Source organism: Erythrolamprus reginae, chromosome 5 (genome assembly GCF_031021105.1).
Source record: "Erythrolamprus reginae isolate rEryReg1 chromosome 5, rEryReg1.hap1, whole genome shotgun sequence".
NCBI classification, from domain to species: domain Eukaryota; kingdom Metazoa; phylum Chordata; class Lepidosauria; order Squamata; family Dipsadidae; genus Erythrolamprus; species Erythrolamprus reginae.
The window spans coordinates 82,860,152-82,883,094 of record NC_091954.1 but is presented as its reverse complement, the minus strand read 5'-3'; the positions used below and the strand labels follow the sequence as shown (position 1 = coordinate 82,883,094).

Genomic DNA, 22,943 nt, shown 5'->3' with positions numbered 1-22,943 from the left:
AACATGGGCGCACCTGCGGCTCTGTGCGCTATTTTGCTACCTCCACAGGTGCAGTAGCGAAATCGCGCTGGCCCCTCAAGAACTTACGAACTGTGGCAGCAAGTGCAATTTAGCATTCCGGCTCATAGCCCACTGCTGCCCTTAGACCTAAAGGAGAGAAACTTTCTCTGTGGTAGATACAATAGTTAACAGAATGACCTTGGAGGTCTTCTAGTCTAGCCCCCTGTTCAAGCAGGAAAGCCTTTATCATTTCAGACAAAAGGTTTCCAATTTCTTAAAAACTGGAGATGTCGGAGCATCCACAACTTCTGGAAGCAAGCCTTTCCACTGATTAATTGTTCTAACTGTTGGTTTACAATGTCTTGGATTTTTATCATTACATTTCTGCAAAGCTATCAGACTGTTTTAGTTAGGTGTGATTTAATGATGAGCTGGGCCATTATTTCAGTTACTGGTTATTTACTCAGCTGCCTTATATTTATATTTACTTTGCATTTGTTTATGGTGTAAACCACCAGGAATTGTGGTGTGCAAATACTTATAATCAGTAAAGTCATCACTACTTTTAATTTAGGTCTCTTAAAAATATTTGCAATTTCTTTTTAAGAAGCCATATCCTTATCTTCCTCATGGTTCAGTGAGCAATATTAGACATCAACAACAGCACTTATTTTATTTGATTTTCCACATGTTTAACCCAAATGTTATTTTTGGTATCTCAACTGATCTTCATTTTTCTTGTTAAATCATTTATCTTAACATATTTTCTGTCATGAGCAGAAATAAAGGAAGGGTGTGAACTTTAAGATCTATTATTTGTTTGTTTGTTTGTTTGTTTGTTTGTTTATTTATTTATTTATTTATTAGATTTGTATGCCGCCCCTCTCCGCAGACTCGGGGCGCCTCACAACACAATAAAAACAGTTTGTAACAAATCTAATAATTTACAATATAAAATATTTTTTAAAAACCCATTATTAAACAAACATTCACACAAGCATACCATACATAAATTGTATAGGCCCGGGGGAGATATCTCAGTTCCCCCATGCCTGACGACAAAGGTGGGTTTTAAGGAGTTTGCGAAAGGCGAGGAGGGTAGGGGCAGTTCTAATCTCTGGGGGGAGCTGGTTCCAGAGAGTCGGGGCTGCCACAGAGAAGGCTCTTCCCCTGGGGCCCGCCAACCGACATTGTTTAGTTGACGGGACCCGGAGAAGGCCCACTCTGTGGGACCTAATCGGTCGCTGGGATTCGTGCGGCAGAAGGCGGTCTCGGAGATATTCTGGTCCGATGCCATGTTTTCTGTTTGTCATTCTTAGTTTCCTTTGTCCAATTACAGTATTCTGTTTCTTCTACACTGCACAAATCTCCATGTGTGGTTCTTCTTCCATTTTTATTTTTATTTATTTTTTTGCCATATACCCACTTCAGATCCAGTTTAAAGTGCTACAGTTTGCAGCATGCAAAAACTTTAGTTAATTTTTCACTTAACAATTCAATTAGATTAGAACATGAATAGAATGTCACTATTTATATTTGTATTTGAGATTTTATCTTGAATAGTCACTTACCATATTTTTCTTTCTCTTTCCAGTCACTTTCTATTGCCTGGAAGAGAATCCTTCTTAGACTTTCAGTGTTCACACGAATATGCTTGTATTAGCTCTCTGCAGTATCATTTGTCCCTACATAAATTAACAGGAAATGATTATTTCATTGGTCCTATTGAATCTTAAACATTTTCTTTTTCTACAATACTTTTACACCATCAGTTTCACACAAACTACTGTGTGAAGTTCATAAAAAGATAAAATAATCTCTTCCTTTAAAAAAAGCTTAGCATCCAGAAAAATTGGAACTGATATCAAAATACCCAAGCCAAAAGCACTATTTCTAATCAATATGTTTTAAGAAGTGTGGATGGTTGAATATGGCACCATAAAATTATACCTTTACAAATAGCATCATCATATATCTAAATCTTTCTTTCTTTCTTTCTTTTTTTTTTCTTCCCCTTTTCCATATATTTCTACCACACCATTCAAGATCCAATCACACCATCAGAAGCAACCCAGCAGTTTCATGCATCAGGTAAGCATAAGTACAATTTGCAGTCTTAGTTATTAAATGTGGCATTATCAAATTCAATTTCTAGCATTTTTAAAAAATTATCTACTACTCTACACTGAGCCCAAGTTTGAAGTGGAATTACTTTCCCACAAGTTTGACTGGCAGACATGTTTGGAGTGATAGTATACATTGCATTAATTGTAGGATGAAGAATAGAAAACTTCTGGTTATTTTTGGACAGCTAAATTCAGCACAAAGTTCAATATAGAATAGAATAGAATAGAATAGAATAGAATAGAATTTTTATTGGCCAAGTGTGATTGGACACACAAGGAATTTGTCTTCCTTGTGTGTCCAATCACACTTGGCCAATAAAAATATCCACTTCATCTTGCAAAGTACTAAAGAAAACATTACTATAATACATCAGGTACAGATTAACAGATGTTACTACTGATTTATAACTCAAACTGCAACATTAACAGACTTATCAATTAAAACAATAAGTTCTACAAAACTGGAATCATTTGAATGCAAATTAATTATACAAGTATCTTCTGTGGTGCAGGAAACTGAATAGGCCATGCCCCCATATGCATACACAAACACACATAGTTTAGTGGAGCATATATATGACAGGTTTTAAATACACAACACTTTTGACTGTCTTAATCCAGACGTTCCTGAATATATTGTGACAAATGAATTTTGCCGGAAGCATTTTTTAATTGGATTACTTCTTCGAGAAGTTGGGTTTGCACTCCAAGAAGACCAGGACATCAGACACATGGCCCTAGCCATGCTCAAAAATCTGATGGCAAAACATTCCTTTGATAATCGATACAGTGATCCGGTATGAATGTTTGTTTATTTATCTCTTTATTTCATTGGGTTTCTATGCCATCATTCTCCGCAGACTCAGGGCAACTTACAACAAGTTTAACTTTTTGCCTTGACGGAGGAGATCGTTCTGTTGTCTATACTGAGCTATATTCTTTAAATGTCTTTTCTGCAGGAGAAGCAGGCAAAAATAGCAAACTTGTACATGCCTCTTTATGGGATGCTTTTGGACAATATGCCAAGGATATATCTGAAAGATATGTTTTTATTCAGTATCAACACATCTAATCAGGTGGGTTCACAGTTGGCCTGCTATCGGAGCGGTCAGGTGCTACGCTCCGACAGCAATTTTCGGGATGTGCACACAGCTGCGTTTCCCTGATGCGCACACGTGTACCCCCATGTGAGAGTTGGCTGCTGTGCATATGCTGAATGCAAAATCTCATGTGAAGACGTTCACGCGAGTGAGATTTTGGCGATTTTCACCATTGTTTTGCTTCTGCACATGCGCAGAAGCAAATCTTGCACCGATGGGCATGCGTACACACGTAACGGCCTGGGGAGGAATACCAGTAGCACCAAAGACAGCACGCTTCGATAACTCAATTGTTGAAATCATATTTTTTACAGTCAAGTTTGGAGCGGTTCGTATTAAGTTTGAATCTGTTGCGTGCTCTTGTGTTGTTGCAGTTGAAGCTCAAGTAGTCATTGACCAGTAGGACGTTGCAGCATATGATCTTGTGGGCAATACTCAAATCGCGCCGTAGTTCTAGGCTTTCTAGGCCCAGGATTGTTAGTCTATTTTTGTAGGATATTCTGTTTCGAGTGGAGGAGTGAAGGGCTCTTCTGGTGAAATATCTTTGGACATTTTCAAGGGTGTTGATGTCTGAGATGTGGATATTAATTTAAAATTACTTAAATTAGTTATACTGCTGGACTTACTGTATGAAGGAAAAAATTCATGGTTTCAGACTAAAAAGATACCTAAAATGAATCCATTGCAATTATTTATTGGGAGAAAGAAAACCCAATTTGTACTTCTTATCACTTACAAGCTTACTAGGTGGCCATAATCAGGTTAGTTTCGGTATTTGGCCTCCCATCTCCAATAAAGTTGTCTCCCTTATTGACTCATTAAAAAATCTGCATTCCCTTAACTGATATGTTAAGATCACCACCTTATGTTTGGTTTAGAATTAAAGGAAGTCATAGAGAGAGGAATATTTTCCTAAACTAATTTTATTGTTTTGGAAAAGGAATTTATTAATATTTGCAAATATTAATGCTGTAAAGCTGACAAATTAGACCAAGCAGGAATAGATTAATGTGTGGTGGTGATGATGGTGAAGATAACAAATGTCCTTATCATTGGACTGTAAAAGAGAAAAACTATGATTCTATCCTAATGTCAAAGCAATGGTTATGTAATTATAAAATTAGCATTAAGTGACAATTTTTGAATATTGATGTAATACTCACATTTGTTCTCTGGCTGTCATTAAATCTAGGGATCTAGAGATGATTTGAGCACCACTGTAGGATTTCAGAGTCAGACAACAATGAAACATGCAAATTCAGTAGATACTTCTTTCTCCAAAGATGTTCTTAATTCAATTGCAGGTACGAAAGCATTTATATAAAAATAACTGTTTGTTCTATTGCAAGTATCATTATTTACAATTTTTACATTAAATTATTTTTTAGTATTTTTTGCATTAATGTGATCTGATCTTAGAAGAAAGTAGGGAATATATATTGAGTTTGATTACACAAGATCCAAAGTTCTCCAATTTCTTGAAATTTCTTGAAATGTCCATGGCTGTTATTGGGACACTATTTTAAAAATACAACTAAAAAAAAAAAAAGAATTTACCTTGAACTAACATAGCAATCATTCATCTATATATACCATTCCTACAACATTTTTATAATTTGATTTTATTGTTCTCTTATTAGTTGTAAGAGATTACCTAATAAATGGTGGTATATCAGTATTTTAGATGTATACACGTGTGAAAAATCTAACCCAATTCATAGAAAACAAATGAAGACAATACTCTACTTAAAAGCAGATTATGTTTCAAAAGTCTGTTGTAAGGTTGTTTTGTTTCCAAGTCTATCAAGCATAAAAGAGCATTTGCAGTGCATGGATGGTAACATTGTAAAACCTGACAACAATGGTGTAGGCTTATCTTCCAGAATTGAAACAGTCCATTTTCCTGGAGAAGTGGCTCAGTGGGCTTTGTATGGAATTTGGTGGAAGTTAGAAGAAGGTGTGGGAGGATTGGTTTCTGGGGCAATAGATACCTGAAGATGTACTGGAAGCTGGACTTTTCCTACCTTCTCCCAACTTTGGGATTTAGACAGATTTGTTTGTATCACAAAAGTTCACAAAGTTCATTAGTAGAGTAGTGTTTGTACTGTATACTGTATGGATGCATTTCAAGATGGAATACTAATTGCATACCCAATAAATGTTTCTATTTCTGTGGCTTTTGATCCATCATATATGAGAATGTATCTGAAATCATCTAACACAAAATATGTATCATCGCATTTGTCATTATACGTCTACTCTGTTTCATGCACTCAGCTCGTGGCCTTTCAAGATCTTCATTAACTGACCTGTAGCTTGTCTTAACAGTGTCTAGTCAATGTTACATACTGTTGTTTGGTTTTCATCCTGCTTAATTGTTGTGTCCATAAGCATCATTTTAGCACATTCGTTGTGGATTTTGTTTCCAGCTTTTTCATCAATAGTTATTCCTGCAGCAAACCGTGCTGACTCCAGAGGTTCCCTAGGAAGTCTTGACTCTAACCCAAGTACCAATGAAAAGAACAGTGAAACAAATGAAGCCTGTGAAAAGGTATATATTTCTATGATCTAGTACTCTAGATTTTAATATGTGAGCCATTCATGCAGCATTCATGCAGCAATTCTTTAATGCAGCTGACTCTGGTTCACATGGTGCTATAGTTATTTTATTTAACATTTGTTTTTTATTTTATTTATTTATTTATATTCCACTTTTATTATTTTTATAAATATTTAAGGCAGCAAGCATATATTCCTTCCTATTTAAGGCAGCAAGCATATATCCCTTCCTATTTTTGTCACAATAACACTCTGTGAGGACAGTTAGGCTGAGACAGAGTTACTAACTAACTAATAATAATAATAATTAATAATAATAATAATAATAATAATAATAATTTATTAGATTCGTATGCCGCCCCTCTCGGAGGACTCGGAGCGGTTCTCAACAAAATACAATATCACAAATCCAATATATTAAAAGCACATTAAAAACCCATTATTAGAAACATACAGCTCAGACAAACCATACACAATTCTACCATAGCCTTAGCATAGCATAGGGGCAACTCAGTTACCCCATACCTGGCGACATAGGTGGGTTTTGAGTAGCTTACGAAAGGCAAGGAAGGCGGTTCTAATCTCCAGGGGGAGTTGATTCCAGAAGGCCGGGGCCGCCACAGAAAAGACTCTTCCCCTGGGTCCCGCCAGACGACATTGTTTAGTTGACAGGACCCGGAGAAGGCCAACTCTGTGGGACCTTATCGGACTAGCTAGCTTTCATGTCTAAGGCAGGAGATTTCTAGCCTAGTGCCTTAACCATTAGACCAAACTTGTATAACTAAAATGGTGTGTATATAAAGTATATTTTGGATGTAACATTGATTTATGAAGATTACATGTTTTGCCACAACAGATTGTAAGGCCATTGTCTCTGATTGGATCAGCTCTTCGTTTTGACAAATTAGATCAAGCAGAAACAAGAAGTCTCTTAATGTGTTTTCTTCATATTATGAAAACAGTTTCAGAAGGTAGGTGAACAGTAAACAGTCTGTGCCTGCTTCCTTACTTTTCTGCTGATTATGTTCTCTTGGGAGAAATTTCTTAGGTTTACAAGACAACAGAGAGTAGGTTTAAAACAGCAATGTGCATTTCCTTTTCTCTACTTGTGCTACTATCTTTCTCTCTGCTTTGACGTTCTTATTTTTCCTTCTCAACAGCATATCTATAAAAAATCTTCTTACTCTTCAGACGTTGAAATAAATTGTTAAGAGCTTTTGAAATAAAATACATCCAAATATGAAAAAAAAATTCATACATTCAAGTATGAAAAATAATCTGTCAGTCCTTCAAAATAGGTCAGAATGGGGTTTCTAAGATAGTATATTAGTACAGTCAGGTTATTCTTTTAAAAGAATCTTAAAAGCATGTCACAATCCTTTTTTTACTTCTACATACACCTAACATAATAGCAATAACAGATGTATATACTGCTCCATAGTGCTTTACAGTGATGTTCTGAATTCTACTGGTAGAAAATATTGCTTGGAAAATATGACAATAGTCATTACAATAGGCTTTGACTAAATGAGTTATGACAGAGAAGTTTTTAATTTTTTATTGCTTTTAAATAATGTTTTAATTTTAATTTTAATTTTTATTGCTTTTAAATAATGACAAAAACAGAAAAATACAAATGACAAAATTAATTGTGCTAAACACATCATCAAAAAAAGAAGAAATAGAATAAAGTATAAAAATACAATGTAATGAAAAATTATTATGTATCATTTTAGCATAATTAGCATTTCAGTATAATTATAAATCTATATTTCACTACATTCGTCCATTCGATGTTTATAGTCAATCCACTCATAGATGGTAGGTATAATCAAGTTTTCAACCCAATGAGTGAAATGGACCATACATTTATCTTTCCAATGCAACAGTATCAGTCTTTTGGCCTTAGTAAGGACACCGAAAATGCATCCACTCCCCTATTGTCTAGACCGATGATGGCGAACCTATGGCGTGTGTGGCACAGGTGGTATGCGGAGCCTTATCTGCCAGCATGACAGCCGTTGTCCTAACTCAACTCCAGTGCCCATGTGTGTGCTGGCCAGCTGATTTTTGGCTTGCACAGAGGCTCTGGGAGGATGTTCTTAGCCTCTGGAGGCCTCCAGGGGGGACCCATTTTTGTCTCCCTCCCAAGATTCAAGAAAACCTCTGGAGGCTAGGGAGAGCGAAAAATAGGCCTACTGAACACACTCAAAGTCGGGAAATCGGGAATGGGGGATCACGCACGCATGCGCAGGGGGACAGGGAGCAATGAATTATGAGTGTGGGCACTTGCATGTGCACAATAGTATGTGCAGGTGTGCATTTGGCATCCAAGGAAAAAAAGGTTTGCCAACCCTGGTCTAGACTAGACCAGGAACAAATTCTTTATTCATTTCTTGACATCTGCAAATAAAATTCATTTATTGATGACAAACATGTATAAAAACTAATAGTAGGGTTTTGTTTTAAAAGATTTAACACGGTGGTTTTAGTATTTCAAAAGCTGCGAATGCTGATGATCCATACAATGTTGATAACAAATCTTGAGACTGTAAATATTGCCATTGGATTCCATAGGATGGATTATATTCATTATTAACACAGAGTATAATAACTTGATATAAGAGAATAAATAATACATTCCTATGTTTTTGTTGTCTCTTCCTAGATACATTGATCTCTTACTGGCAGAAGGCACCATTTACAGAAATAACAGATTTTTTCAGCATTTTAGAGTAAGCTCACTCTGAGGTTTGTTTTTCCAAGGTGGTTGTTGGTATTAATTAAAATAGAAACATAATTGTATATTTCAATCTCCATATTTTAAGTCTTTCAAAAGAAATGCATATCCCACGTAACTTTATGCAGCTGATCAATCTCTCTAATCTTCCATGATTTAAATTGTGAAATGTTAATACATCTTTCTTTATTTAGTTAGTAAAGAATAAAAGAAAAAAATCACAATGTACAATCTAGAAGTATCATAGGTAACATTTCTTGTCTTAAATATATCGTAACTTGAATGAAAAAAAAGTTTCTTAACTTGTCATAATCAAATAAGACTTGGCTTTGCCAACAGACCTAGGGGCCTAGTGGGGATACATCATTTGTATTTGTATTTATTAGATTTGTATGCCGCCCCTCTCCGAAGACTCGGGGTGGCTGACAACAATATAAAAAGAGAATGTAAAAAATCTAATATTAAAAACAATCTAAAAAAACCCAATTTAAAGAACCCGATCCACCCCTCTCACCGGCTTTCTTGGGACACGGGTCCTCCTGCAGCAGCGCTGGCGGCTACGGCTTCTCATCCTCCTCATTCGGCCGGTAGCCGCTCTGAGCGCTTTGAGAATGCCCGCCCCGCCCCTCTCACAGTCCCTTAGCTGAGAGTGCTTTCGTCCCAGGTATCAGCGAGGGGGCTGCAGGAGAGGTGGGGGCAGGTGTTCTCACAGAGAGGGAGAAAGAGAGAGAGAGAGCAAGAGGGGGGAGAGTGGAAGGTAGAGAGAGAGAGAGAAATGATAGAAAAAGGGAGAAAAAAAGAGAAATGAGAAAATGATTGAAGCAGAGAATGACAGGAAAGAAAGAGAAAGAGAGAGAGAAGTGACTCTTGGTGATGACATATGATGTCATCGGGTGGGAAAAACCGTGGTATAGAAAAAAACCCACGGTGTATTTTTTAATTAATATTTTTTGAAAAACCGTGGTATAGCTGTTTCGCGAAGTTTGAACCCGCGAAAATCGAGGGAACACTGTAGAGTCATATGCAGCAAGTGGGATGGTGTGTAACTTTAATAAATAAATAAACAAACAAACAAACAAATAAATAATTTTAAAAAGAACTCATTAACATCACAATCACTGTCTAACTTCATTGCAATATGAGATGTTGATATTTTACTGCTTAGAAAATACAAGGATTGAGTCACAGAAGTGTCTTCTGGGAAAAGTAACGTACAGAAAATGGGCAACAGCTTCACTCAAGAATATTCCAGATAGTGTCCTTAGCTTTACTATTATGAGTAGACAGTTTTCATGCAATCAGTTTTGATATTGTACAAGAACAATTTAACAAAACACACAATTAGAGTTTGGAAATGCATTTCTTTTCATTGCTTTAGAAATCTAAAATATTTTTATAAAGCAAATATCCGTCTGCTGAATGCAATAGTGAAGTTTGGATATTATTATTATTTATTAGATTTGTATGCCGCCCCTCTCCGTAGACTCGGGGCAGCTTACAGCAATGATAAAAACAATATATAATTACAAATCTAATAGTTAGATTCTAAAATAACAATAATACATTTAAAAAGTCTAAAAAACAAACCCCAATATATAAAAAACATACATACAGTCATATCATACACAGAAAACTACATAGGCAGGGGGAGATGTTTCAGTTCCCCCACGCTTGACGACAAAGGTGGGTTTGTGGGAAAGGAGTAGAAAGAAGAGTTGCTGCTTGAAACTAGCATGATTGTGGTCATTTACTTGAATGATTTTACTAATAGAATTCTCATCAGGATTGTATCAAAATCTACTGTAGCTCTGATGTTTTGTGAGAGAAGTAAATTAAAACTGTGAAGGAAAACTATTTGAGATTATTCCATCTTTTTATCTTTAGGGTTTGCCTTCAAAATTTCAGATACCTAGGAAAACGAAATATAGTAAGGTAATGTTTTATTCATCAAAAAGTATCAAAAATATTTGAAGGATATGTTGAATTTAATGTGTTACCGCAAGAAACTTTATTATTTGTGTATAGTATTGAATCTACAGATGAGCATGGGTATGAATTACAATGAATCCTAGATCATAAATTTCCAAAATAAGTATTTTTTGTGAATTTTCACTAGGTGCCCATAAACCTTTGCATAAGAACAGGCTGCAAGTATAAAACATAATTGACTTCAATGAAAGTTTAATGTAATGAGATAAATAATATGGATTGTGTTTAAAAACCCTACCATACTATAAAGTTTTCATAAGAATGATTAACTACGAGACCTGTTTTCTTATAAAAGAATATTACTCTGATATAAATGTGAAACCAGTAATATAATTCAAGACCTTTTTTTGGATAAATGTTCCCGATATTTATAGTAATAAATGATATTATAATACAGTTTTTATTTTATTCTCTTTTATCAGGAAAATTGCTGCTGCAGTTAAGTTTGCTCAGACCACACGGAATAATGGAACATTGAAAGGCTCCAGTTCATCTTGTCAAACGTCTGGGCTTCTACCACAGTGGTAAGATTTAACAAAATAAATGGAAAGTTAGTGCAAAACAGCCATGATGACCCAACAGAAGCTAAGTACATATAGAGTTGTTGTACACCACTGATAATCTGGAAGAATTCAGGAGTAGATAGATGCTAGTGATAATATTGATAATATTATTAATAGATACTCCCCCCCCCCAAAAAAGTGAAACATATAAGTGTCCAAAATCAAACGTAAAGCTCATTTGCTAACCTTATTTGATGTGTTGAAATGAGAGGTTAGAAAGTGCTGAGTTTTTAATTCAGTTGTGGTTGTATTATGATATTTAGTTCTTAGGAAGTTGTGGTTGTATTATGATATTTAGTTCTTAGGACAGTAGGAAAAGCAAGAAGGATGCTTGGTTATATAGCTAGACGTATAACAAGCAGGAAGAGGGAGATTGTGATCCCCTTATATAGAGTGCTGGTGAGACCACATTGGGAATACTGTGTTCAGTTCTGGAGACCTCACCTACAAAAAGATATTGACAAAATTGAATGGGTCCAAAGATGGACTACAGGAATAGTGGAAGGTCTTAAGCATAAAACGTATCAGGAAAGACTTAATGAACTTAATCTGTATAGTCTGGAGGACAGAATGAAAAGGGGGGACATGATTGAAACATTTAAATATGTTAAAGGGTTCAATAAGATTCAGGAGGGAAGTGTTTTTAATAGGAAAGTGAACACAAGAGCAAGGGGACACAATCTGAAGTTAGTTGGGGGAAGATCAAAAGCAACGTGAGAAAATATTATTTTACTGAAAGAGTAGTAGATCCTTGGAACAAACTTCCAGCAGACGTGGTTGGTAAATCCACAGTAACAGAATTTAAACATGCCTGGGATAAACATAGATCCGTCCTAAGATAAAATACAAAAAATAGTATAAGGGCAGACTAGATGGACCATGAGGTCTTTTTCTTCCATCAGTCTTCTATGTTTCTAGGAAACTAGTTTGTTGATCTCGTTGTGTCATGGCATATGGATACATTCAAAGTAGCAGGGGGAATAACAATGCGTTGCCTTGCTCTGCAATTCCAAATAAACACTGATTTCATTTTATGGCTAGACATGGTGGGGAGGGCAGAAGGACTCCATAATGAAGCACTGTAACTGCTTCATCTAATCATCAGTATCAAATCTGACTGTAACAAAAACATAGCAACTGCAGCGTGTCAAATTTCCACCATTATTGCTTCATTGTAAAAAATCACTAGAATAAGCTCTTAAAACTTATTTGCCGGTCTATCTTATAAGACTATGAGAGTATTAAAAATCTATGAGGTTAAATATTAATGGCCCAATTGTATTTTTATTATACAATTATTTGTATACAAATACAATTATATATATAAACCCAAAATATAACACTTTTGCATGCTATTTGTAAACATGCCCAGCAATTTTCTTAAATATGACCTTCAACGTTCTCACCTAAATAGGTCTTTTTTAAAAGCCCATGTTGAAATTTCTTGTTAGAGTCATAGTTCCCTCTAAGCTGAGCAGTGAGCAATCGCTCACTTAAAAATCATCATCAACTCAGAGTTTTCCAAACCTGCCCAGAAGCCGAGAGGGAAATTTTATTATTATTTCTGTGTCGCCCAGTCCCGAAGGGACTGCCGCTCAGACACTATACTTTTCTGCCCACCCCAAAATTTTTTTAGAGAGAACACTGGTTAGAGTCCATGGTGACAAATACCTCTTTTAATAATGTACCTTTTTAGATATCTTGTGCCTTCATATGTACATAACTATGAATACCAAACTATCATTTCAGCATTGCCATTGGGTCTAATCGAGAAGAGTACATTGTTTGTACTCAATTATTCCCCTAAGATACCAAGAATTAGCTCTCTACTGCTCAAAAATATTCCTTATTTATTTTATTTTATTTTATTTTATTTTATTTTATTTTATTTTATTTTATTTTATTTTATTTTATTTTATTTTATTTTATTTTATTTTATTTTATTTTATTTTATTTTATTTTATTTTATTTTATTTTATTTTATTTTATTTGTATGCCGCCCCTCTCCGTAGACTCGGGGCGGCTAACAACAGTGGTAAAAACAACATGCAACAATCCAATACTAAAACAGCTAAAAAACCTTATTATAAAACCAATCACACATACATAAATTGTAGAAGCCTAGAGGGAAAGAATATCTCAGTTCTCCCATGCCTGACAGCAGAGGTGGGTTTTAAGGAACTTATGAAAGGCAAGGAGGGTGGGGGCTATTCTAATCTGTGGGGGGAGTTGGTTCCAGAGGGCCGGGGTCGCCACAGAGAAGGCTCTTCCCCTGGATCCCACCAAATGACATTGTTTAGTTGACGGGACCCAGAGAAGGCCCACTCTGTGGGACCTAACTGGTTGCTGGGATTCGTGTGGCAGAAGGTGGTCCCGGAGATAATCCTTGATATACAGGGTCAGATTCCCATTATCGCCGCTATCGGTGCGTTACGTGTGAAGCTTGTTTTCTTCTGCGTGTGCACAGGCACATCCCAGCATGTGCAGGAAACAAAATCTTGTGAGCATACACGAGATTTTTGTGATTTTTTTGCTTCCGCGCACACACAGGAGCAAAAAACCCCACTGAAATCTCACGTGCGCGTCCCCTTGTGAGATTTTGCTTCCTGTGCATGCGCAGAAGCAAAAACACACTGAGATGCACACGCACACATGCAGGAGAACATAAACTGTGCACGCAGCACAACTTCCACTATTGGTGCACCATCCTCATCTGTACCAGTAGCAACCCAATACTGTTGATATGCCTACAAGACTTTTTATAGGCATACCACTGACTTGTTAGAATTTTGTTCCATTAACTAGTTGATTTTGTTTTAGCAAGGCTTAGTATATAATTCTATCCACTCATTGTTTAAAAAGCTTTAAATCTGATCTACTACTTAGTTAGAAAAATTCATGTCTTGAAATGATGTCTAAACCAGTGATTTTCAATCTTTTTTGAGCCGCGGCACATTTTTTAAATTTACAAAATCCTGGGGCACACCATCAACCAAAATGACACAAAATGACACTCTAACACAGTACATATTATACATATAGTTAATAATACAGTAGTCCCTCACCTATCGCTGGTGTTACGTTCCAGACCTGGCCGCGATAGGTGAAATCCGCGATGGGGAATTTATCGACTGATAGTACTTATTTAAGTATTTATATTGTAATTGTTTGGTAAGTTTTCATTGTTTTAAGTGTTTATAAACCTTTCCCACACAGTATTTATTTTAGATACAGTATTTAAATACAGTATTTACAATTTTAGATATATATATATATTTTTAAAAAACCTGCCGATCGAGTTCGGCGGGCTGTTTAAATCTGCCGATCGGCTTCCTCAGAAACCCGCGATGAAGTGAAGCCGCAGTAGGTGAAGCGCGGTATAGCGAGGGACTACTGTATAGTATCACCCTCTGTGGAGACGTCTTATAAAAAGAAAAAGGTCAAATATCTATATACACCATCAGAATAGACATAACCAGCTGAGGCTGAGGCTTCATCTAGTGGTGGCAACATTTACCTCAAATCCTGACCAGGATTAGAAATCGGGACCATGGGGAGGAGTAGCAGCTTCAACTACTCGCCACAGCCACACAATGACGTGCGCGGCAGCCTGAGCGGGGATCTTCCTGGGTGTGGATGAGAGGCGGCCTGCTATTGGTTCATTACTAGTGGTTGGGATGAATCCTAGAAGCTAATTGGTCAGTGAGCGTTCCCTGTGCCTCCACTCTTCCTGTTGCTGATAGCTGGAAGGATTGTGAGGGGAATGTTTATGTTTGGATGGAGGTGACTGGCAGTGGGCCGGATAAATGGCCTCCATGGGCCGTATCCGGCACGTGATTCATAGTTTGCGGACCCATGTTTAATTTCCCCACGGCATACCTGACCATGTCTCACGGCACACTAGTGTGACATGGCACACTGGTTGAAAAACACTGGTCTACACTAAGATTTGGAAAAGCTTTGTGAATATGCCTGAAGCACTATCTTGTCATTTTGCAGGGGACATTCTGCTTCCAGCAGTGAGGTTCACAAGCATCATAGATCCCAAACTTTGCCAATAATCCGTGGGAAAAATGCCCTTACCAATCATAAACTCCTACAAATGATAGATAGTACAGTTCCAAGTAAGTATAAAGGAGGATTTTGTAGCTGAACATGTAATGTGACTATTGTTGCACTTAATGAAATAACATTCTCCATTCAATGTTATGTAAATAATTTGAGATAATGATAGCTATTATGTTTTGTTGTCTCATTGTTCAGTTTTATATAGAGAGTGAAAACATTTACCAGATCTCAAGAAGTATTTCATGTTTTCCTAGATTATGTTGTATGTTCCTGTTAATTTTATGCTTTTGCATATGTATATATATATTTTTATGATCTCATCCATGTTCTTGTCATTTATGCTTGTTCAGTTGCCATGGAACATTAAGAGTGAAGACCAGCTCCTTGTATATGATTAAGACAATTTTACTCTATCATTTTAGCATAAAAATTAAACATAAAAGCAATAATTTGAATGTAGTTTGATATCTGTACTCATTACCGTAAATTATTTCTATGCATGTAATTTATAAAAATTAGGTTGATTAATTAACATCCTATTATTTATTGATAATCATGTGCATTAATTCATTGAAATGTAAATCTTGCAGCAAATATGACTAACCAATAGGCTTCATGATTGAATACAGTCAGAAAACCAGAAGATATGCATAGCTTTGAACTATCAGTGCTATAAATAGATTATCTACCCCTGCTAAACGAGCAAAAATTGCAATAAACCTGTACACAATAACTGAGCCATTGTGGGCCCAGGGAGATTCTTTGGAACATATTCTTTGGAACATACAAATAATCTCTTTTTCCTTTCCATCATTCTTAAATATGCAAAAATGTATTTTTAAAAGATAAGTTTATAGAACAAATGAACATAAATAGAATTTTAAAAAATAAATACCATAATATATTTTATGTGTATAATTTATTCAAAATTAAAATTTGGTATAGAGTTTAAATACATATATTTATTTACTATTTGTATCCTGATTTTTTAGTCATAAAAAAACTTTAAAACCCTCACAAAATTTATTTATTCATTTGCTCAATTTGTATAGACAAGCATCTCATTTTATGTAAATCTTACAACCACAATAAAAATGTTAAGTTGTATCAAGTGAGTGCACTCTTGCAAGATCTGCTTTTGTTTCTCAAATTAATAATATATTTTTCAAATAACTCATTTCTTTGAAATTTTGAAGAAGGGAGATAGAGATGAAATATATGTCCAAAACCAAATCCAAATAATAAATAGGCAGGAAACTAAATAAAAATAAGAATTTAATGTGAAAAATGATCTGTGCATGTAGAGACAAGTATATTATGATTCATTTAAGCAGGTTTTATAAAATAATTCTTTAAAAATAAGTCTTTAAAGAAAATATTGAAACCAGCTATCGAAATTCAGTAGCAACTTCAGAGTAAAACTTGCTAAGAGACCCTACTTTTTGTAGAAACATATTTAAGAGAGGTGATAGTTCCTCTCTTGTCATTTGAAGATTACTTAACATTTTTTCTGTAACATTTATTTGATTGTAGGCACTTCTAATGAAACAGATCTTGTGAACTATGTAGATATGGAAGCCAACATCGCAACAGAAGTTTGCCTTTGTATACTCGATCTGTTATGTCTTTTCACTCAGAATCATCAGGTAACATTTTAGCGCAGGAAAGTCACAATGTCTATAATTTATGCTAAGCTGTATTTTATGGAAGCATAGAATCAAGAAGTGAAATTATTCATCTATGCAGATTGTCTATGAATGAAGCTTTCAAAATGAGTCTGATATGGAGTCACTTCACTAGTCCATTTAGCCTGGCACTGCCAAACATGTTTTACTATGGTTTCTAATACAGTATCCCTATTCCATGCTATCAGTTGCCTTTTTATAGAATTCTTTAGTATACCTGGTTGGAATGATGTAGCATAGCTTTTTAGTATTGCAGACAAAGAAACCACCTTAGCCTTTTTAGGATTTGTTTAGAATTGAAACTAAGATCCTCTATCTACAAAATATATGTTTTCCCAGTTAGCTGTAAAAATAGCTTGTAGTGCTGGGTAAAAGAGATCCTAAACTACCACCACCATCATTATCCTTATCAAAATAATAATGAAGTTTTGGAAGAAGAGAGAATGATGGTCTGGTGCAAAAACAAAACCATTCTAAGAAACTTTGAAAAACTTAACTAATATGAAAAATGCCTGCTCATATTTAAACAAAAAGAAAAGAAAAGGAAATGGCGGGGCAGGGAGAAAATAAAAGCTCCCAACAGTTTAAATTTAAAAAGCTAAATGTATTTGTTACTTTTCAGAGACAACTGCAACAGTCAGATTGCCAGAATACAATGATGAAGAAAGTTTTTGATACTTACCTGTTATTTTTACAAATCAATAACTCTGCAGCAGCTCTCAAGCATGTATTTGCTTCTTTGAGGTTGTTTGTGAGTAAGGTAAGATAATAGATGGCTTCTCGTTTGTAGGAATCCCTTCTCTTTCATCCTTCTCAGTTTGTTTGTTTGCTTGTTTGTTTGTTTGTTTGTTTGTTTGTTTTGTCCAATACATAATACACATTGAAGAGAATAGATATGTAATAATATAAGTAAAGAAAAGAATAGAAGAAAAGATATAAAAGTATAGGTGAACATATTTGAAAGGAAGAAAAGATAAATGTGATAAGGAGAGACAATTGGACAGGGGACGGAAAGCGCACTGGTGCACTTATGCACGCCCCTTACTGACCTCTAAGAAACCTGGAGAGGTCAATCGTGGATAGTCTAAGGGAGAAATGTTGGGGGTTAGGGGTTAGTTGGCTGTTGAGAGATAAGAAACATTTTCTGAACAGATAACTTGCAGCAAAAGGCAGAGCCATGACTTCTATTTCCAAGTTTTATGATATTTTGAGAATAAACTAGCATTTGGCCTGTTTGACCGCTAAGAAGAGCTACTGTAATGTTCTACAGACAATTAAAAGGTCATCACCAGCAAAACTGGATAGATTTGTTCTCTGTTCAAACTGAGGACAATATAAGGACCAAGGCAGTTGAAATTAAAAATGAGGAAATTCCAGTTGAAAATTAGAAGTATAAGGAAAGAAGAGGTGTTAAGTTAACCAATGATAAAATCTGTATAAAATTCCTAAAAATAATTTTTCAAATATTGTGGCCACTCACCAGAGATGGTTTAATGGATTCCTGTACCTAGCAGACGGTTGAAAAATATGATCTACTGTCTAAGGTTCCTTACAATTTATATATTCTTCGGCAAGAATACATTCACTTACTATGTAACCTGTTTGCAGAAGTGTAAGATTGTTGATCATTTCTACTATTGCACATGAGAGACATGTATTGATTTTGTTTTGGTTTTTATAGTTTCCATCAGCCTTCTTCCAAGGGCAAGCTGACTTGTGTGGATCATTCTGCTATGAGATTCTTAAGTGTTGTAATCACCGATCACAATCAACACAGATGGAAGCCTCTGCTCTGCTTTATTTTTTCATGAGAAAGAACTTTGAATTTAATAAGCAAAAGTCAATAGTAAGGTCTCATTTGCAGGTAAGAAAATATTACTGTGGTATCTGCCTGAAATTTCTCATGATTTTATAAAGTTACTGCGTTTATTCACTTGAGAGAAGGAACAAAGTATACTTACAGATGACAGAATGCTCTCCTCTGTTTTATTTCATTCTTACTTTAAATTTTATTTTAGATTGTTAGCTGCTCAGAATGATGATGCTAATAATAATGACCATTAAATTACCATAGTAATAATAATGCCTTCAAATTGGAGGAGGGGGGTTATTTCAACCTTGATATTCTATAGAAATATCTAACAGTTTCCAAGTCTTCAGTCTCAAGATACAGAATTAGTTTGGAAATGGCAATTCAAATGACAAAATATTTCCCTTTCATACTGACTATTTAACAGTCTTTATATTAATTCATAACTATTATATATTAATTCATAACTATTCATAGCTAGTATTGGGACTCCTATAGGCAAAAACTGTATCTGAATCATTTGGTGGGGGAGGAAAATAGCTTACCAAAATTTAAATTTCTTCATATTTAATTAGAAATAATTATTTTTAATTATTATAATTATTAATTATTGTTACTATTTATTTTATTCTTATACTGCACATTAAGAGAAGAATAAGAATGAAACAATTTGAGAAAAAGGGAAAACTCATGCTATCCTTGAACACAAACAGATTGAGACAACAATCACTGTCTAATTAATTTTGCTGGTGGTTCTTCTGAGAGGCAAGTTTATCAGCTTGGTGATCTCTCTTCACCTTCTCTTTTCTTGTCATCACTTCAGCTCATCAAGGCTGTAAGCCAACTGATTGCAGATGCAGGAATTGGAGGTTCTCGATTTCAACATTCTCTGGCAATTACAAATAACTTTGCTAATGGAGACAAACAGATGAAAGTAATTTATTTACTTAAGCTGCTTATTTATTTATACTTATACTATTTTTTAAATGTTCTTCTGACAATGGATATTTGCCCAGTAGTGACTTATTGTGTCTTTAAAAATCAGTCTGCCATCTTTGAGTTAGATGAAGTTCATCCTCATTATATCTGTATCAAAATAATAAAAGCACAATAGCCATTGGGGAAAAAATAAGTTACTGGGTGTCCAGTCTAAATGGGGTCGGATCATGAAGTATATTTTCCTTTGTTACTATCTCAGACGTTTTGCCAAATGGGGATATGTGTTATAATATAATTGCTAGAAAATGCACTACATGTCAATTCATCTGTCATTAAAACCATAGTAATAATAACTTTCTTAAGACATTTTTTGTACCAAGTTTGATATTATAAAGAAATATCTTTTGCAACTTTGTTCAAACATGACAAGCCAAACCTGGGAGAAAAAAAAGATAATGTGCTGTGAAAGAAAAGAGAAAGTTATTTGATCACTGATAGCCAGGAAGAAGTAAGAGCAAAAAATGTATTATGACATTGTTATGATGCACACAATCGTTTATTTATCAGGTTATCTGACTTGTTCCAAATAGATGTCATTTAACCCTGCTGTTCTGTTCGAAAAAACTTCCTAATGTTATGTTCGGGTCACATACGACCCGGACCAAAAACTCTTCATTTGAAGTGCTTATGTTTGGTCAATTTGAAAACTTTTTTCACTTGGAAAGTAGTCTGAACATTTCTGCACACAATGATATGAAAATTGAAATGAAAAAAGTAAATCTTATTGGTTTATTTTGAGGATATATTGCATGCCCCCCCCGTTTTTGTGATTTTTTTCAATTTATGGATAGTTTTGCTTGAAAAATCCATTCTATTTTATTAAAGTTGGTGTGGGATTGGTAGCTTGAACATTTCTGAACATAATGATATGAAAATTGAACTGGAAAAATTGAAAAAATTGAACTGGAAAAATTGAAAAAAATTCACAAAAACGGGGGGGGGGCATGCATTATATCCACGAAATAAACCAATAAGATTTACTTTTTTCATTTCAATTTTCATATCATTGTGTGCAGAAATGTTCAAACCTGTTTCCAGGTGAAAAAAGCTTTCAAAAAGACCAAATATAAGTATCTAAAATGATCAATTTGCAGTCCGGGTCAAATAGACCCGGGAACATAACATTAGGGAGGGGTTTTTTTTCAGCAAGAAAGAAACCCCCCACCCCCCAAAAAAAATTCTCATAGAGAGAACCCCTGAAATGATGAAAACTCATGGAATTTCAAGTTTCAGATATGCAGGGAAAATGTTTTACAGGGACTCAAACTTGGTTTCGGGTCACATACGACCCGAACAGAACAGCAGGGTTAACATGATCATAGAGATTTTGTGAACTTAAATTCCCTTATTTCTCTTTCCCAAAGAACAGTAACTTCCCAGCAGAAGTGAAAGACTTGACCAAACGCATAAGAACAGTTTTAATGGCTACGGCTCAAATGAAGGAACATGAGAAGGATCCAGAGATGCTTGTGGACTTACAGTACAGCTTGGCAAATTCATATGCAAGTACACCTGAATTACGTAGGACCTGGCTGGAGAGCATGGCCAAAATTCATGCAAGAAATGGAGACTTATCTGAGGTAGCTCATCTGAAACTGATAAATTATTTTTGTATTTTAACTGGCTTGAAATAAGCTCTCAAAAACAAGAATTTAATGTCACCTTTCTGTTTTAACCAAGCATGATATTCGAGGAACTCATTTAAGCAATTTGTGTCCTAAAGAATAGAATAGAATTTTATTGGCCAAGTGTGATTGAACACACAAGGAATTTGTCTTGGTGCATATGCTCTCAGCGTACATAAAATAAAATATACATTTGTCAAGAATCATGTGGTACAACACTTAATGATTGTCATAGGGGTCAAATAAGCAATATTAATAAAAATCTTAGGATATAAGCAGTCATGCAGTCAACATGGGAGGAAATGGGTGATAGGAATGATGAGAAAAACTAGTAGAATAGAAGTGCAGATTTAGTAGAAAGTCTGACAGTGTTGAGGGAATTACTTGTTTAGTAGAGTGATGGCGTTCGGAAAAAAGCTGTTCTTGTGTCTAGTTGTCTTGGTGTGCAGTGCTCTGTAGCGATGTTTTGAGGGTAGGAGTTGAAACAGTTTGTGTCCAGGATGTGAAGGGTCAGTAAATATTTTCCCCACCCTCTTTTTGACTCGTGCAGTATACAGGTCCTCAATGGAAGGCAGGTTGGCAGCAATTGCAGGGTATTTAATCAGTAGCAGAGCTCAGGAGATTATTAAATTCAGGCACTGTGTTAATTTTCAGTGTAAATTGTCTTGGTACACATTTAAAAAATCTTAAGCTCCTCCCAAAATTTCTCTTTATACAGGCACATGATTTTGTCATAATCCATTAGCAGCTTTAATGATAATGTGGACAACAGGAAAATATGACCTGTACATGTTCTCTGTTTTTCATAAGAAATAGAAATCAAAATAGCCCATATAACTTGTGGCATAATAAGTTGAATGTAATTGTCATAGCTGCCATGCTGATCTTCTGATACCTAACATTTCTTTAATTATCAGTACTTTATTCTAGGAAGTTTTATGAGGTTCTGTTAACACATATGTAGTGTACTGAATCAAGATAAGATAACAATCATACTTAATATTTATGAGGTTCTGTTAGCACATATATAGTGGAGTGAATCAAGCAGAAAACAATCATACATAGTTCATTTTTGTTGCCCTTTTTTTGTAATTGAACGATTTTGTTTGCTACAGCTGAACATCTTTTCTTTTTAAAAAGACTACAAAATAAATTTATTTTCTGAGCATTTCAAGACCAAGATGTCTCTCTCTTTCCTTCCAGTAGCCATTTAAGATGTATACTATTTTAGCTGTCTAAAATAGAAATCTTTATTATACTCTTTAAGCCAGAAATATTATATAGAAACTACATGTAAAATATATAGATATGACTAAAAATATGGTTCAAATAACAATACTATTAATATAATAGAAATCATAATGGTAATCATACGATTTATACTAATCTTCAGTTATAAATGGGACAAATAAAATAAATAGAATAATAAGAGTAATAGCAATCACACTTAGACTTATATATCGCTTCATAGTGCTTTATATCCTTCTCTAATGGGTTTATGGAGTCTGCCTATTGCCCCAACAATAGTTATAATTCTATATTATATATAATTATCTAAAGATTATTTGAGAATATGTGTGTGCATATGTGTGGTCTATACAATATGTGACAATCAGGCCTATTTTGTATAAATGAGCCCCATATTTCCTTATATTTATTCATGCGAAGACTACTTCAAT

The 22,943-nt window shown here is 35.0% G+C and overlaps 1 protein-coding gene across 2 annotated transcripts in view; it reads left to right on the top strand.

Annotated features, from left to right (window-relative positions):
• DOCK10 (dedicator of cytokinesis 10) overlaps positions 1–22,943 on the top strand; it is a 203,492-nt gene that overhangs the window by 155,847 nt on the left and 24,702 nt on the right. For both annotated transcript variants that reach the window (XM_070753304.1, XM_070753305.1), the window contains exons 31-45: positions 2,047–2,091; positions 2,748–2,923; positions 3,086–3,202; positions 4,419–4,530; positions 5,656–5,777; positions 6,642–6,756; positions 8,454–8,520; positions 10,410–10,457; positions 10,937–11,038; positions 15,077–15,201; positions 16,679–16,791; positions 17,453–17,590; positions 18,512–18,694; positions 19,464–19,574; positions 21,004–21,219. In XM_070753304.1, the coding sequence (XP_070609405.1) occupies positions 2,047–2,091; positions 2,748–2,923; positions 3,086–3,202; positions 4,419–4,530; positions 5,656–5,777; positions 6,642–6,756; positions 8,454–8,520; positions 10,410–10,457; positions 10,937–11,038; positions 15,077–15,201; positions 16,679–16,791; positions 17,453–17,590; positions 18,512–18,694; positions 19,464–19,574; positions 21,004–21,219 (1,790 nt within the window). The remainder of the gene's footprint in view (positions 1–2,046; positions 2,092–2,747; positions 2,924–3,085; positions 3,203–4,418; positions 4,531–5,655; positions 5,778–6,641; positions 6,757–8,453; positions 8,521–10,409; positions 10,458–10,936; positions 11,039–15,076; positions 15,202–16,678; positions 16,792–17,452; positions 17,591–18,511; positions 18,695–19,463; positions 19,575–21,003; positions 21,220–22,943) is intronic.